The sequence below is a fragment of the Hippichthys cyanospilos genome, chromosome 5 (genome assembly GCF_059441005.1).
Source record: "Hippichthys cyanospilos isolate Australia breed blue-spotted pipefish chromosome 5, RoL_Hcya_1.0, whole genome shotgun sequence".
Taxonomy (NCBI): domain Eukaryota; kingdom Metazoa; phylum Chordata; class Actinopteri; order Syngnathiformes; family Syngnathidae; genus Hippichthys; species Hippichthys cyanospilos.
In genome coordinates, this window is record NC_142373.1 from 8,557,105 (window position 1) to 8,573,354 (window position 16,250).

The window sequence follows — 16,250 nt, forward strand, 5'->3', positions numbered from 1 at the left end:
CTGTGTACACGTACCAAAGGATTTTTTATAGAAACAATACATTTTAGTTACAATGTGTTGAATATCAGAGGTTACATCTTGTAAAAAAAAAAAAAAGTATCATTCAAAACGCAACATATGAGGTAAGACTGAAGCGCCATCATCCTTTTTTATGTTTTACACGTACTATCCTCCCGAGGGTTCCCTTCAGGACTCCGCTGTCAGATTTAAAACACGCATTTACACATAGTGAGAAAATGGGCATCTCGCACGCACGCGCAAAAACGTCACAAGACTTTTTCTCAACAGTACAAAAACTATCAAGGTAGTTCTATCACGTGAAACAATAATCATAGCAACAATACTAAAAAAAATAAATACCGCCCGTACATTTTTTTTTTTCCAAGGATGCGCACCTTCTCCCATCCGAGTCGGATTGATGCGATTTGCTATTTTTTTCTGAGTCAAGGTACCGAGCCATCTAATTGGAGACCCAACTTTTGCCAGCTCTGATTGGCTGGCTTTGTGGCACATTCTGAGAGAGCTACATTTTGAGCCAGGTAGCTCAAAATCCATAGTTGCTCGCTCCAAATCTTGAATGGTGGCACAAATTGGATTCCGTACGCTTGCGGGCACAGACGGCAAGCGGAAGTTTCAAGAACACTGGAGCCGTCGAGCGACTGTAAACACGGGAACCCCGGGTGGCGTCGTCACCGCGTCGATCCACGGGTCGGCACGGGTGGTTGGGGACCTCTAATCTAAACCACTACCTCCACCAGTGCGTTTTTGCACTTTGACATTTCCTGCATTTATTTATGCGGTGGTCAGAAACAGCCATTTCCATCTCGAATGCATACAGTAGCTGCCAGGTGTTCCCAAAATATGAGTGCAGTGGTACCTCTACTTACAAACGCCTCGTTACGAAAAATGCAGCTTGCCAAATGCGGAAAAATATAGTCTCTAGTAACCAGAGAAAATCAAAGATACGAAAGGCGTGTCAACAAGACAATAATGTAATACGTTATGGCAACTACCGTATTTGTTAGTTTGTGATGCATTTTCATCATTCATTAATCTTCCGGCTTGCCCACAAACTAGACGATATCTTTTTGCGTCGTTTACTGTGGTCTTCTACTTCTCATCGTTACTCCTTTCGTCCACCAACATATTACGCCGTAAAACTAACAAACGTAAAATTGACCTGAGCTATGGCTGACATTGTACATAGTGACCTAAAAACACATATGTGACGTACCACTTTGGGGTGTCGCATCTGACGTTAGCGTTGTTAGCATGTCATTAGCGCTTGAACGATGGCATCGCACAAGAAGCACCTTGCATGACCCCGAACTAAACTTGCGTGCTCCAAATATTCCTAAAAATAAATGTTCTTGCTCCCGTAGACTTGTAAATGGATCACTGGAAATTTCAAATAAAAACGTACAAATTAAACAAGGGCTATCTCTGCGTTTATCACCAAAGCACCAGCACCAGCCCAAGGCAAAAAAGTGAACTGCATTCATATTGTCAACTTTGTTAGTCTTTACTTGATATATCTTGGTTATTATGCACTAATGTAATTCTAATCTGTATTTGTTACCATTTTTTATACATATTTAAAGGTTTAGGAGAATTTGGGGGGCTTGGAACGGATTAGGTTCTTTACATGCAAAAAGCGGCTCAACTTATAAAAGATACACGCTACAAAATGACTTCTGGAACGAATTAATTTCGTAAGTAGAGGTACCACTGTAGTTGTTTCACTTTTTTTTTTTTTTTTAAATACATACAGTATATATAATACTGTTGTCAATGCCCGTTTTACACCATTGGTGATGGTTTGATCCTGAAAAGTGTTTTCCTATAGTAGCAATGTCAAAAGATGGAACAATTTGGAATGCAACCAGTCACAGATTGTGTTCCATTGCAGTTTGCGGAACCCGGTAATTGTAGTTTAAAGACGACAATAAAGTGACATTTGTTTCTCTTGTCACTGCCGCTACTCGCTCGGCTCTATACTGTCTGTACTAGAAAAGCAGAAAAAGGTTTGTAGTGGTTTAAGGTTTTTCCTATGTGAGCGTAGGAATGAAAAACGCGCACCCCCCCGTCTTTGACATAAAATTGTAACGAGTGTTTTAAAGTTCAAAGTAAGAGCTATGGAAAATGGCGAGCGGACGGGAGGACCTCAGGACGGCTTGGTCGCGGAGCCCCGCTCGCCGTTGTCGTCTTTGACGATGCCTTCGTCGATGCTCTCCAGCCTCAGTCTCTGACCGTCCGGGTATCTGGGTCTGGGCGTCGCCCGGGCGACGAAGAGACCCGTCGGAACGGCCAAAATGTCCCCGAAAATGGTGAGCTTGGCGTCGCTCTCGATGGCTTTGGCCAGGCAGGACGCAAAGGTATCCAGGGACTTGTGGACCTCTGCGTGGACCTGTACTGATGCCGCCGCGTTCTCCGCTGCGCACCAAGAGGAAGCAACGGTTGGGTGAGTGCAAAGTTACCTTGTCTTGCTGAGTGAATTGTGAAGGGGGTGGGTGGGGGGGGGGCAATACCTTTGGAATGCTCCACCTGGTCTTCGAAGGTGACGGAGCTTCTCCTCTTCCCAGACGGGTGAGAGGAGGAACCGTCGGTTGAAAAGTTGTCCAGCAACATCACGTCTGTGCCTGTTAGGATGACCCGTGGAAAATAGTCACCGGAAAAGCGGTCCGTGGGCAAACATCAAATATTCATGAAGGTTGTTTTAAATAACGTTGTCGAAAGCCGGGTTTCCCAAGGTGCTTAGATACATTCTGCTTATGCTAACTTCAACTTAGTGCGGCTTCACTTGACGTTACAGTCATGTCGGCACGAGCGCCGGTGTCACGTTGTACGCCAACAAGGCGGCCCTTTGTATCTCGAATTTTCTCCGGTTACCGGTAGCGCGCGCGGGTGAGCGCCACTTACACGAGTCCTGAGTGAAACTGAAGCCGGTGTCTCCGGCGCTGCTCCCCGGGGCCAGCGGCTGCCCTCCGCCTGCCAACATGGCCGTCAGGTGGGGCGACATGCCCAAGTCTGATCAACATCAAATTGAAAGATCAACACATGTTTACGACTTGAATGAGCATACACTTTTCAACGTTATTTTTTAAGACTGGGGATGAAAGGAGTCCTCGAAGTTTGTTCTTATATATGGTCGGACCCCCCGTTTACGAACAAAGGGCATGGAAAGGAAAACGCGTTTTTAAAGATCCGCTTGATCAAACAAGCACGAGTCGCGGCCCCGCCGCCGCGGACGCGAAGTTTCAGCCGCGTCTGCCGAGGTTTCCGGCGTCTGTGAAATCGCAACGACAAGACGAACCCGTGATCCTGTCGGAGATGCTGAAGAGGCGCTGCGTCCTGTGGCGCGTGGCGAAGGACTCCCTGTAGTAGCGGTCGCCGAAGCACATCCCCAGAAGCTCCTTCCTCACCGTCTTGTTCCACAGGCCGTAGATGAGCGGGTGGCACGCGGCGCTGCACAAGGACAACCAGGCCGCCAGGGTCTCCAGGCCGCGGGAGACGCTCCCTCGTCCCCACAGGGCCTCCGTGCAAACCACGCCCACGTAGGGCCCCCAGCTCAGGACGAAAGCCCCCATCACCACCAGGATGGTGACCAAGGCCTTGCACTGGCTCCCGGAGTACAGCCAGCTCCGCCGGCTGCCGCCGGACGACGTGGACGCGCTGGAGTTCTTGCGCCCGCTCCTCTGCGGCCCGTCCTCTTGGGAAACCACCACGGCGCCGCAGTGCACCTTGCGCGCTTTGAGGCGGGCCACGCGGAAGATGACGCCGTAGCACGCCAGCATGAGCAGGAAGGGCGGCAGGATGCACCAGGTCACCCAGAAGGCGGCGTAGGCCGGCTCGCCGTGCCACGACGCCACGCAGGTCCGCTTGAAGCAGTGGAACTCGAAGGAGGACCAACCGAAGAGCGGGGGCAGGCAGCCCAGCAGCGAGTGCAGCCACACGTAGGCGATGGCCACCGCCGCCCGGTTCCCCGTGATTTTCGACGGGTAGATCATGGGGTAGAGCACGGCGTAGTACCTGTCGGGAGGGGGAACCCGTCCGTACGCTTGGCCTCTGGGGGAAATTTCGACGCCCCAATGGGACGATACGCAACGCAAGCAGGCGGCGCAGACCTGTCGACGGCGATGGCCCCCAGCGTGAGCGCGCTGGCCGAGCTGATGAGCAGGTAGAGCAGGGCGGTGAAGTTGCACCAGAGCACGCCGAAAACCCAGTCCCTCTTGGCCGAGCTGACGGCCACGAAGGGCAGCACCAGCGCCGACAGCAGCAGATTGGACAGGGTCAGGCTGAACACCAACTTGTTGCTGGGCGTCAGCAGGTAGGGGCGGCGGTAGAGCGTGGTCACGATCAGGAGGTTGCCCAGGCAGGCCAGCAGGGTGACGGTCGCCATGGTGGCCGTCTCCAGCGCCGCCAGCCCGCCGCCCCCCTGCAGGCTGCAGTTCTCGCTGGCGTTCATGCCCGGCCGCGGGCCCGCTGGAACACAAGGCCAAACAGACTTTCCTCCGGATGCTCGCCGTTTCAAGTGCGCTGTTTGGCTTGAATGTTTTTCCTCATTCTCGACCAACGTATTATGGGGGGGCGACTTTTAACCGCGTCGCTCAAAATAGACCAATTGTTTTTAAAAACAATTGAGAAAAACATCCATTTGAATGCCAGTTAAGTCATTTGGCGTCACGTATAAGGCTTAACGCGATTCCTCTACTACTTCAATGGCTTCCGTATGGCTGAAGATTAACGAATACGCTTGTTGTCAAATTGAATATTTTGCTGACTTGAAAAAGGCCCCTTGAATTGGCCTACATTACTTGCAATGGGGGTCCTTGAAAAATCCATTTCCAAAAAGGACTCACTGTCTCCAAAAGAATTTAGGACCCTTGTACTAGATTTATAAACAGGTAATATATACCACGAGTTAGATTTTTTTCGGAAAGGGGAAAAAAAAATCGGCGGTGAAAGGTTTTTACATTGTTTTAATAAATACGTTAGCATTAGTACTAACAGCGGCAACATTTGAAGTATGCGGGCTCCAAGTGACGTCACTAGGAGGCGAAGAACAGGGGCATTCATTAAGTAAACTGTTGCACGAATATCTCGAAATGCTTGCAAAATACGAGTTGGTGTCAAATGTTTAAAGGGCGGTGGCAAGTCCAAAAGCGAAGACCCCGTCCGTTATTCGCGTTATCTGCAAGCGGCGCTTTTCCTCTGACAAAGTTGCATGCAAAGATTGTTTGTGTTCGGATTAGCGCGACGTGAATGCGTCCATCGCCGAGTGGGGATTGTTTTTTGTTTGTTTTTTAAGACGCCACTTTGTTCGCAAAGTTTGTGAGCAGCGCGGCTAGCTATAGCCAGTTGGTCGGCTAGCTTAGTTGGGCAACTTTCTTCCCTTTTGTGTGGAGAATTGACCTGATTTGCTTCTTGCACGGCGTGGCCGCGCATTTGATCGTCGCGCTCGCGTTTCCCGCTCGTCCGCGTCCGCGACCGCGTCCGCATCCCCGCCGGGGTCCGCTTCGGTCTGCTCGAGCCGGGCTGAGGTACGCGACCGGAGCCGCCGAATCCGTCCCGGCGGCGGCAATGGCGGCCTCCTCCCGGCCCGACTTCACGTCGCCTCTCTTTCCCCCAACTTTCACTCACTCACTCACTCACTCACACACACACACACACACACGACCTTCTTTTTTTCTGCCGTAGTGGGGACATCCGCTTGATAGAATCTTTTTTCCCGGCCCCATATATTCTTCACAAGTTACTAATATGGTACAATTCGTTTCCACTCTTTAGCGAAAACAATTTTTTTGAAAGTGTTTGACAGTGAACGCACCATCATTTCTGTCCGGGATTTTTCAAGGAAATTCGTTGTGGACGTTCTCTATCATTTATTGGAAATATTGCAATTCGAGCCAAACATGACCATTTATTGAAGAAAGTACAGTACTGTACATCCATATAGTATGCAAACGAATATGATAGGTTATTTGATTATTGCCATTGCCATACACTAAAACCCAACGTTACAAAGCGAATAAATGAATAATTAGTCCAAGTATTTTGCATAATTCATTCGTGGACAGCGAATAAAAAGTTGCATAGAGACGAAATTCTCCCAACACACACTTTAAAAAAAAAAAAAAAAAACTCGAGAAACACTTAAGTGCAGCATTGCCACCTTGTGGCCATATGTATAATGTCATGACAGGCGTCCACTTGGCGGCTCTCAAATGTCTCGTCACGTGAACCTTTTGTAAGTAACACATAACACTCATTAAGGCATATTACCTTCATGGTAACTTCACAGCTATTGAACAGGACAAACAGTTAAAATTAAAGTCCCCGTAAAGTGAAAAAATATATACATCGTAAATTTGTCGTATTGTTAAAAACCCTCAAATGTTTGAAAAGTGACACCCAGACATTATGTGTGCTTCTGGAACATAGAATAATGATGCTTCTTTGTCTGTGCCTCCACATAAGTACATGTTTAAGTCGCAAAGTCTTATCCGCTCAAACCCGCTGTCACGTTGCAATGCTTTTTCTACACCACGACCACGAGGCATTTTGGCAGCCATAACAGCATAAAGCCCTATTCGCGCATAGGCTGTCGCTTAAAAAAAAAAAAAAAAGAAAAAAGAAAACACCTCCTTACTTCCACATTTCTCGTGCTTGCTGCGCGTGCAGACTCGGAAAAGAAGATGCAGGATGAAGGCACGGTTATTTAGCTAACACGTGGGAATTATGAATGCACTCAACTTTTCACAGTCAGAAATCGTGCCGCGATAACTCACGGCAACTATATTATAAATTTCCCCAAATAAGGAAAACCAACGAGGTGAAAAAGAGTCATACTATATCGCCACACTTAAGCCTATATCGTTCACAATCCTCGCTCGCGCTCGCATCTCGTGCTCGTATCTCAGACAGAATGTAATATGTTAGAATCATTCACTTTACAGGGACTTGAAAGAAACATATGACATACAATGCACTTTTCAATCGCTTTACCAGTATAAAAACACAGAAGTTGAGTCTTCAGAGTGCCTGACCCATCATGTGCAAAATGAAATAAGCAAGAAGATATTCAGTTTCTGTAAATGTCTTGAAGTCGTTATTGTACTTCTGGCACGGCGGCGCTCATTTCCACGACAGCCACCCTTGCACGTACGAAGCAACTCTCCACCGCGGCGCTCGCTTTCAAAAGGTGTCAGACGTTTGTTCGGTCAGCCTGTCTTTTGTTTAAATGGCCAGGTCGTCTTGTCTTCCTCGCTCGCCGCTCCCGCTCATCTTGCTCAGGCAACGCGCGTCCTCGGCGTACACCGAGTGCGGCGCGGGCGCGCGGTGGCAGTTATTGGGCAGCCCCTGGGACGGCGGCGCCGCCCCCTGGTACCTCCGCAGAAAGTTGCGCTCGTCCTCCAGGCGGTCCCTGCCGTGGTGGCGCTCGGCCGCCATGTTTGCCGAGTTCTGCCGCAACGCCACGCTGTTGCTGAAGGGGACGGGCGCGGCGGAGGTCACGGCGTCGAGGCGGCGGCCGAAGTCGGGAGGCGGGGCCGCCGGGCCGTCGGGCGGCGGCGCGGCGGGCAGGGCGCGGCGCGCCTCCTTCCGTCGGACGCACGCCCTCAGGCTCTTCCAGCCCAGGTAGTAGAGCTCGAGCACGGACAGCGCCAGGGACACGGCGGCCACCGCCAGCATGAAAACGATGAAGATGTTCTTCTCGGTGGGGCGCGACATGTAGCAGTTGACCGGATTGGGGCAAGGCGACGCCGAGCACTTGTACAGCGCCTTGAGGAACACCCCGTAGATCATGTACTGCACGGCGATGAAGATGACCTCCATGGCGGTGCGGATGAGGATGCTGAGGACGTACGTGTGGAGGAGCGGGCCCCTGAGGCGGAGCCGGCTCCGCCCCTCCGCCCCGGCCTCAGTCCCGCCCTCCCTCCGCCGCAGGTATTCTTTCTCGGCCTCCATCTCGGCCTGGCCCCCCTCGGGCCCGGCCTCCCTTTCCTCCCGCTCCCGCCGCCTGCGCTTCTCCTCGCCTCTCACCGCGTGCACGGCGTGGCCCATGTAGATGAGGGACGGCGTGGACACAAAGACGATCTGCAGCACCCAGTAGCGGATGTGCGCGATGGGGAAGGCGCGGTCATAACACACGTTGGTGCAGCCGGGCTGCTGGGTGTCACACAGGAAGTCGCTCTGCTCGTCGCCCCACGACGACTCGGCCGCCGTGCCCAGCACCAGGATGCGGAAGACGAACAGCACGGTGAGCCACACCTTGCCCACCGAGGTGGAGTGCTCCTGGACCTCCTCCAGGACGTTTCCCAAGAGGCTCCAGTCGCCCATCGTGGCTCACGGGCGCGCCTGAGAGGGAAGATGGAAGTTGGTGAGATGGCGGGCCGTATCTGCTAACTCGTACGCGATGACGTACTCTACTTCTATAAATGTTTGCGGATTTCGCATCCGCCTATCTGGAAAACCTAACGAAGCGGTTCCCAAATCTTCAGGATGCCATCGAGACGAGACGGAGGTCCTTGTACCCAAATGGAGAAAAGGCGATGGGGATGAGAATCCTCGCCTACAAAAGTCATCCCAAGAGCGCAGCCGCGGTCTCGTCCGTGAGGTGAGAAAGCCAGCGAAAGACAAAAGTTAAAATTTGGTGGGTGCGGTGCATATATGTAAGGCAGAATTTGATCAATGGAACAGCTTACGAACAACCAAACATGGGGTTGGTAAAACTGATGGTCCGGTACTGCTTTGTGTCTTCAGGACCTGGACGACGCGACGTGTTTTGCGGAGCCGCGAACGCTGCTCTTCACCGGATAATCCTAAAGCAGAACGTTTGCTCGTCGGTCTGTGATCTCAATGTGAAGTGCGTTGAAAAATGAAGAGGTGAGTATTTCCAAAAAGGAATCCTTCCGTTTAACGTCAGACGACCAAGCTTGAGGTTACGCCACTTACCGAGCAAAAAAAAAGTTACCTGCATTATATATCACTTTAACGGTAGTGTAGAGTTAGAATATATTTATATCTCAATTTTCATTTTCAGAAAAATAAGCCAGACTGTGAAAAGGCCTCACATTTATATGCAAAAGCAGTTCTTACTGTTCCAAAGATCATTTTCTTTTCAACTACGTCAAATTCAACCTCAATTAAAAAAAATATGTCAAATATAACATACTTCATAATACATTTCAATGAGCACGGTGCTTTAAGAACGTTTTTTGACGTGTGTGTGTGCGTGTGTGTGTGTGTGTGTGTTGTCCATCTCCATAAAAGTAGCCACTCTGCCTGCAAATGTCTTGCGGACTGGACACAGTGGCATGAAAACCCTTTTTGCCATCACGTCTCCTAGTGGGAGAGGATGTTCTCCAACGGCGCTAACGTAAACAAAGTGCTTGTTTGAAGAACAAATATTTTGCCATACATCTACAATGATGCCACGTCTTGCTCCAGCATGCGCACGAGTGACCGACACGAGTGGGGAAAAGGCCGCCGGCGGGCAGGTCGAACGTCCACGGGTTTGTCCTTTGAACGGCACGCGGATGCGGATGTGGCCCGCGGCTGGCGTTCTATCTCCTCTTCCGTCCCCAAAAATCACCGCTCCCGCGCGCTTTTTCCACTTGGGCGTTTGCGAGCATCGGGCCGGACCCAAAGGCGACGCCCGCGAGCCGGCAATGACCCTATAAGGCAGCTTTACGAATGACCCCGTCATTAACCCCTGTGCAACATTTGGACCGTTTTTTGCTCGTTTTCTCCCGCGTGATTCTGGCGGCCAACTAAGTGTCCGTTCCATGCGGAATTTTGGCACGTTGTCGCCATCTGGGTGAAATTTCAGCTCCCTAGCGTCAACGCTCGCCCTGTGATGTAAAATTCCTTTGGAGTAAAGCGCAAAGGATCGGACAAAATACGGGTTGAGGGTTGAGACGTCGCTGACCTTTGACCCGCGCTGACGCGTAAGGAAAGTTTGACATCACCGAAGCATTGGAATGGAAGCAAACGGATGAAACGTTTTGGCTTACCGTTCCTTCTCTTTGCGAGCCCCCGCTTTCCATTTCTAATACTCGGCTGCGTTCGCCGCCCTAGAAGGCTTTGATGCGGTCAGATGATCGCGCCGCCCGCCGCTGCTTGACGCGCGCGAGAGAGAGAAGGTCTGAATGACCGTGAGCGTGTGTCGGCGCTCCCTCCCTCCCTCCCTCCCTCCCTCCCACCTCTCTTCGTCAGGCTTATATATGGCCAGAAGTGGCGGGCTTCCCGTTGCGACGTCACACGAGAAGATAAAGAAGTTGGGGGGACAGGCGGAAAGGAAGAAAAGTAGCGACGTGAGATAACGTTGGGATTTTCACCAGTTGCGATTTTATGAGAATAAAACACAGTACTGGAAAGAGGTATGAGTCATAAAGTTAAAATGCAGTTATGTAGGGTACTTATGAAAAGTGGTATGGAGGTGAGTACAAAGTTGTAACGCAAGGAAAAAGTAATGGTCTGTTTTGCTGGAAACAAATGGGATCGGTCTCTGGGGGGGGCCGTTTTGCTGAAATGGATTCCAAATGGGTGGGTTTCGCCGCTTGATTCGTATTCCACAGATGCTAAATTCCGAGGACTGTCTTTAGCCTGAGATGGGCTGCATGCGATTGGAAAAATTGCATCACGACTTAAAGAAAATGTCCCGACGTTACGATAATCGAGTCATTTAGGAAGACGTGCTCTTTACTTGTTTTTTTCTCGCAATTGGTCTCCACAATGCTTGAGAGTCACAATGGCGGCTGGCATAAAGCTGATGATCTTTAGCGGAAGCCAATCACAAAGAAGTCCCGAGTCGGAGGAAGGGAGCGAGAGTCCGCATGGCACAATAGCAGGAGGTCCACTATGTTCTTATCAAACGAGCGCCGGGCTTTTCCGACAATACGCGTGATCAAATGGAGTCACGGATGGAACAAACCTTCTCATCTTAATTACGGACATCCCCAGAAAAAAAGGCTTTTGGCACTTATGCTGCAGTTGCCGTTGAAAGGAAAAACGGCGCACGAGAAAATGTAGTTCAAAGAATTAAGGTATCGCATTAGAGGGAATTTGACTTCATGGAATAATGTCATTTTAGAAGGGAGAAAAAATAATTCTGGAATGATGATTAAGCTGCAAGTAATTTAGCAAAAAATAGTTATCAACAATATTTATTCAGTCAATTTTATTCAATGAAAGAAAAAATACAATTTTAGAAAGGATATAGTTATTTTTACACAAAAACTTGCATTTTTAACAGTAAAATTCCTGTCTTCAGACCATAAATGGAGAATTTCCCATAATTATATTGGAGTACAGTACTAGAAAAAAATGCTGTGTTGTTGAGATATAATAAGAAGCTGTTACAAAAAATGTTACGAGTGAGAACATGGGAACAACAGCGCCTCTGTTGGTTGCTGCTCATCACTGCAATTCATTTTTGCCTTCCACACAATAACAAATAACCAAACCAAATAATCAATTATTAACTCCATCACTAGTTAAAAAAATCTCATCATTCCTCCAGATTTGAAAAAAAAAAAAAAAAAACCTCGTCACGCCATTAATAAGCGCAGATTGATTGCGGCATCGAGCCTGTGCAGCATCACGGCTGTCACGTCTATTTACAAAGTGCGTTGGCAGGCTAATGGAAACATAATGGACGATGGGCACTGATACACGGGCGTGAGTAATACCGCCTTCAAGTGGCACAAACAAAGGAGATGACGGGACCACACGCTTTTTCCACTTGCTTGTCGCACTCTTTGCCACCTTACAGGGAAATGACGCGCGCGCGCACGCGCACACACACACATATACAGTAAATATACAGTATATACTGTATATAAAGTGATACAAACCTCTGTTTGCATTGTTGTTGTTGTGTGATTTACTGACTTATTGTATGTTTATGCCGGACTTGTTTCATTTCAATTTACGATTCATGGATTTTAGCGTAAACCTAACCTATAAGACAGAAACATGATCATAAATCTGATATCGTTTCGTGTGATATTGACGAATTTACTACGCGTGTTTGTTTAAAACAATACCTTCAACAAAAACAAAAAATCCCAAGTCAAATCCTGGTCGCAATATACAGTATAATAACACTTTTTTTTTTTTCAAACCTGTTCCAGCCTTCTCCCGGCCATCATAGACGATCGGGAGGCACAGATTCACCCTATAAACATTCAGACCTTAGCGGAGGTTTCGCCCGTACGTTTTCCGAACCCCTTGTACAAGATGTTTAAAGAAAACTAAGTGACTTAACCCAAGTATTTACACCGCGACGCGCCTCGTGGACAATTGTGTTATGACTGCACGATGGGTGAGAAAGGCTGATTTATTTCCTGGGTTATTTGACATTCTCTAGAGGGAGCCATGAGGCCACACGGTGCAAAGTCCAAGTGGATGGCAGCGGCCACCGCCTTAGATGGCAACAAATCTTACGCGCTCGGCGAGATTTCACATTTATCTAAGGCGTCGTGCGCAGCGCAGCGCACCGTGAAAGTCGCGGAGGTTACTTTTGGTTAAGTTTATTTCGGGAACTTTCCACAGTTTTGCATGAAATGAGAGGTCCGTCCTCGATGTCGCGTTAATCCGCTTGTAAAATACGAAGATAGCAGCTGCTCGTTACCGCTGCTAGATAGAAGATCGAAACGGAATAAATCAGACGTCCGGAAGGGAGCGTTTACGTTTGAGATCAGAGGAATCGAAACTAATCATTCGCGTTGAGAATTCGAGATGCGGCGCGCTCAGCCGAGGTTGTTTGTTGTAGATAATGAATATGTGAGCGGTGTCCAACGTAAGGCGCGCGGCCAAATCTGGCCCACAATTCGGAGCTGACAAACTTCACATGACCAAATGCAGGAAAGAGCTAAGTTGTTATCGGACAATACTGGTGATGTCATTTTCAGTTTAGTAAAGGGGGACAAGGTGTATTTAAAGGTAATAATCGGACCCGAGAAATTATTTAGTAGTCGTATTTGTACGACTATTAGTAATGTTACTGTTTTACTCTTTTACTATTTTGGACAGTAATAAAAAATAAATCAATCCGAAGTCGTCGTTTTAAAGTGATAGGAGTACAGTATATCCCATGATTTTATTGGTTCAGCCCACTTGGGAATAGATTTTCCTCCTTAAGACCCGCAAGCTAAAACGAGTTTGACACTTCTGGTCTCAGCCCAGAAAAAAAAGTGCATTAAAGTGCCTGAAAAAAAGATGGCAATCTTTATTTGATCACAATTCCACTTCACATGACAAAATCTCATCTTTTTTCCTGGGGTCATCTGCGCCCCCCTGGCCCGCCCCACTACTTGAGAAACGCTGCATTGATTCCTAATACTAAAAAAAAAAAAAAAAAAAAAGCTATACAATCAAATTTTCGAGGGGCCTTGAACAATAACAAATAGCGTCAAGTCATTTCATTGAGAAAAATGGATTCGTTGATGCGAGCGAAGCAAATTGGGAGCTCGGCGGCGGTATCTTTGTTTACGTTTGCACGCCGCCTATTATTAACCTTTGCGGCGGGCGCGCCTGCTCCGCAGCTGTTTAGCGGCCCGTCCTCAGGGGTGGTCGGCATATTTCATCCACCTAGTGCCAAGCCAGAACCGGCGTGTTTAACTCGCGCCGCCCGGCGGCGCCGTCCGTCACTCGGACGAGCTCCGGGCCGCCTGCGCCCGGTCAGCTGTCGGCGCGGCCGGCGCCGTCCGTATATCAGTCCCGCTTCCTTACATGGCCGCCCGGCTCGTCATCGGCTCTACGCGCGCCGCAAAGATCTCCTGATGAAATATTGGATAGTCGCGTAGGGCTCGGAGCCGTCGCTGTGGATGGGCCTTATTTGGTGGCGTGAAGGAATAATCCAAATACGCATCGCTTGTCAAGAAAAATAATAACCGATGTATGATTTTTCGATCATCGGTCATTGCTCGGTCAGATAAAAAAAGGGGGGGGGGGGTGACGCACTGCCGCTGTCTTTGATTGAAGTAGCTGCAACGATTAATCGTCAACTCATCGATCGGTTTTGATAAATGATTGTTTTGAGCTTCATAAAAAAAAAAGTCATTCAAGCCTCTTTTACCCCAATACATACTGGCCACTGACTGTACATGTAAGTTTTGGGTTCAACAAATGTCAACATTTTGGCCCTTTTTTTTCAGACCAAACTGAAGTTCACCCTTTAAAGGGACAATGTTTAAGATTTTTGACCGTTTTTCATTAAAAAGGAATAAATGAAATGATTATAAATGAAAAGAAACTTGCAAATAAATGTGTTCTTAACAACCAACACTTTGTTTTAAATGTAATCCAAGGTCTAGTTCTTAAATAATATCACATTGGGGGTGGCACTTCCCCCGAGGCGGCCATGTTTGTTATAGCTACAGACAATGGTGGTACTTGTGGCACCTCCTGATGTCCGTGATCGAAAACGCTCTAAATCTTACACGTTGTCCCTTTAAAAAGGCGAATTTGATCGGAATTGCACCGAGCAACATTTAACAGTGCGCCTTTATCTCGAATGATGATCAAGCTCTCGCCCTTCCAAAAAGGGATATCGTTAATCTTAGTTTACTTAGATCGGTTTGATATATTGTCATTTTTTTTAATTGGACGAAATTAATGTCCGATTAATGGATGATTAAAATCATTTTTAACTGCAGGCCTGAAAAAAAATAAATAGAAAATCAAAATACTATGGGAAGGTGTCAAAGTCCAATTTTTTTTCCTCAAACAGCCAATGCAATATCAAAAATATTATGAATAACAGGGGCGCTACGTATTGACCAGGGGTGGCGGTCATGGCCAACCTGACACCTCGAGGAAATATTGATTTTTCAGAGAATGGATTAGATAGATTTTCTGTTTTTGATTTATTTTCAAAAAACCTGACTCAAAATAATAAACGCACGCATACAGGGACAAAATGCCACCCTGCCGCCCCACTGTATTTTATTTTATTTTTTTTAAAAAGCTTGCTACTGGACAAGTTTCTCCAAAGCAAGCAGGCTGGTAGTTGCTTAAGCTGGGTTCACATGCACGCAAGAAACCCAATATAAAATGCATACGTTAATGCCGAAGACCGAGTCGGCCAATCGCGTTAACCGACTCATACGTTTCAAAAAGCAAATCCCACTCGCAACCCTAACAGCACAAACCCTATTTGAAATAAGTCCGCCTCCAAAGTTTCTTGAGCAAATTGCGGGACGAAACAAGTGCCCTTTTGTCAAATCGCCCCGCTAACACGACGGCTCGTGGCAGTAACCCTATTTTGCCCCCGTCGCATCCCGGTAACCCGTCGCTCTTACCCGCCGTCGTCTCCCAAGCTGGATCCGCAGGAGGCTTCCCACTGCTCCTCGAGGCCGGCCGCTTCCCTTCTTCTTCTTCTCCGGTCGCCGGAGTCTTTTTGCTGGCGGGGGGTATAAGGAGAAAAAGCGAGGGAGGGGGGCACGGCACCCGCTCGGCCACCCTGAGGCCCACCCTTTCTGTCGTGCTTCTCCCCTCCTCTTCCTCAAGCCTTAGCGGGCCCGCTCCCCCCGCTTGCCTCGTTTTTCCTCGCGTCCCCGGTGCTCCGCTTTCTGCTGGGAAGCCCTTCTGCCTTCTGCCTTCTGCCTTCTGCCTTCTGCCTGCCTGCCGGCCGGCCGGCAGCAGGAGGGGAAGTGCAATTGTTTTCTGCCATTAATGGCCATTCCGCTACCACGGTGGCCTTCCTTAGTGGACGTGCTTAAGCGCTGGGAGTGTCGGGGCGCGGACCGGCTTGAAACTATATCACTCAAAACAAGGCCAACTTCATATATATGTATATATATATATATATATATATATATATATATATATATATACCTGTATATATGGCCATATGCAGGTGTCCTTCAAACATGAATTTACTTTGGAGATTGTGCCATATTTGAACTACTCATTTTGTCTAACGCGAGCAGCCTGGAGAATCTGCAGCCACGCCATCGGGCATGTTGAACACTTGGACTCCATAGTGGATTTTCCATGTATTCCAATCGCCTGTGGACTGTGACCCGGCGGTCGTTGACCTCTGCTCTAGACGGGCGGCTATTGTATGTTGACCGCCATATCGCAGGACCTCCAGCCTCCGTTCTTCAGTCGCACTCTATCCACTGTAATGAGCCTTTTTTGTATACGTGGTAAGCTGGGAAACGGTTTTCTCGTGTGGTGTTCTGAGAAGCGAAAATACAGGACGCCCCGGCCTTGGAGGCGTCACATAGTTTGTGCGACAAAGA

At 48.5% G+C, this 16,250-nt stretch overlaps 2 protein-coding genes across 8 annotated transcripts; both read right to left on the minus strand.

Moving 5' to 3' along the window:
- Positions 1-62: 62 nt before the first annotated feature.
- Positions 63-5,554, minus strand: gpr161b (G protein-coupled receptor 161b). Its single transcript, XM_088416126.1, has 6 exons — positions 5,413-5,554; positions 4,125-4,482; positions 3,314-4,029; positions 2,920-3,027; positions 2,529-2,639; positions 63-2,433 (listed from the first exon to the last, which is right to left on the minus strand). Exons 2-6 carry the CDS (start codon positions 4,463-4,465, stop codon positions 2,165-2,167), a joined length of 1,545 nt encoding a protein of 514 aa, XP_088272252.1. The 5' UTR covers positions 4,466-4,482; positions 5,413-5,554; the 3' UTR covers positions 63-2,164.
- Positions 5,555-5,900: 346 nt separating this feature from the next.
- LOC148423347 (gap junction alpha-5 protein-like) lies at positions 5,901-15,378 on the minus strand. Of its 7 annotated transcripts, none has more exons than XM_088416132.1 (3): positions 10,014-10,159; positions 8,532-8,819; positions 5,901-8,355 (listed from the first exon to the last, which is right to left on the minus strand). In XM_088416132.1, the coding sequence occupies exon 3, from the start codon at positions 8,335-8,337 to the stop codon at positions 7,237-7,239; it is 1,101 nt and encodes a 366-aa protein (XP_088272258.1). In that variant the 5' UTR covers positions 8,338-8,355; positions 8,532-8,819; positions 10,014-10,159; the 3' UTR covers positions 5,901-7,236. The 7 variants fall into 7 exon arrangements, with proteins under 7 accessions (XP_088272258.1, XP_088272257.1, XP_088272256.1 ...); XM_088416131.1 differs by having other exon boundaries at positions 8,477-8,819; XM_088416130.1 differs by having other exon boundaries at positions 8,428-8,819.
- Between the last annotated feature and the right edge of the window lie 872 nt (positions 15,379-16,250).

Bases quoted from the DNA above. Each gene is read 5' to 3' on its own strand.
- LOC148423347 (XM_088416133.1), bottom strand. From the start codon at position 8,337: ATGGGCGACTGGAGCCTCTTGGGAAACGTCCTGGAGGAGGTCCAGGAG.
- gpr161b (XM_088416126.1), bottom strand. From the start codon at position 4,465: ATGAACGCCAGCGAGAACTGCAGCCTGCAGGGGGGCGGCGGGCTGGCG. The intron at 3,028-3,313 runs GTTCGTCTTGTC...GATGTTGATCAG, and splicing joins CATCTCCGACAGGATCACGG to ACTTGGGCATGTCGCCCCAC. The intron at 2,434-2,528 runs GTATTGCCCCCC...CTTGGTGCGCAG, and splicing joins CCAGGTGGAGCATTCCAAAG to CGGAGAACGCGGCGGCATCA.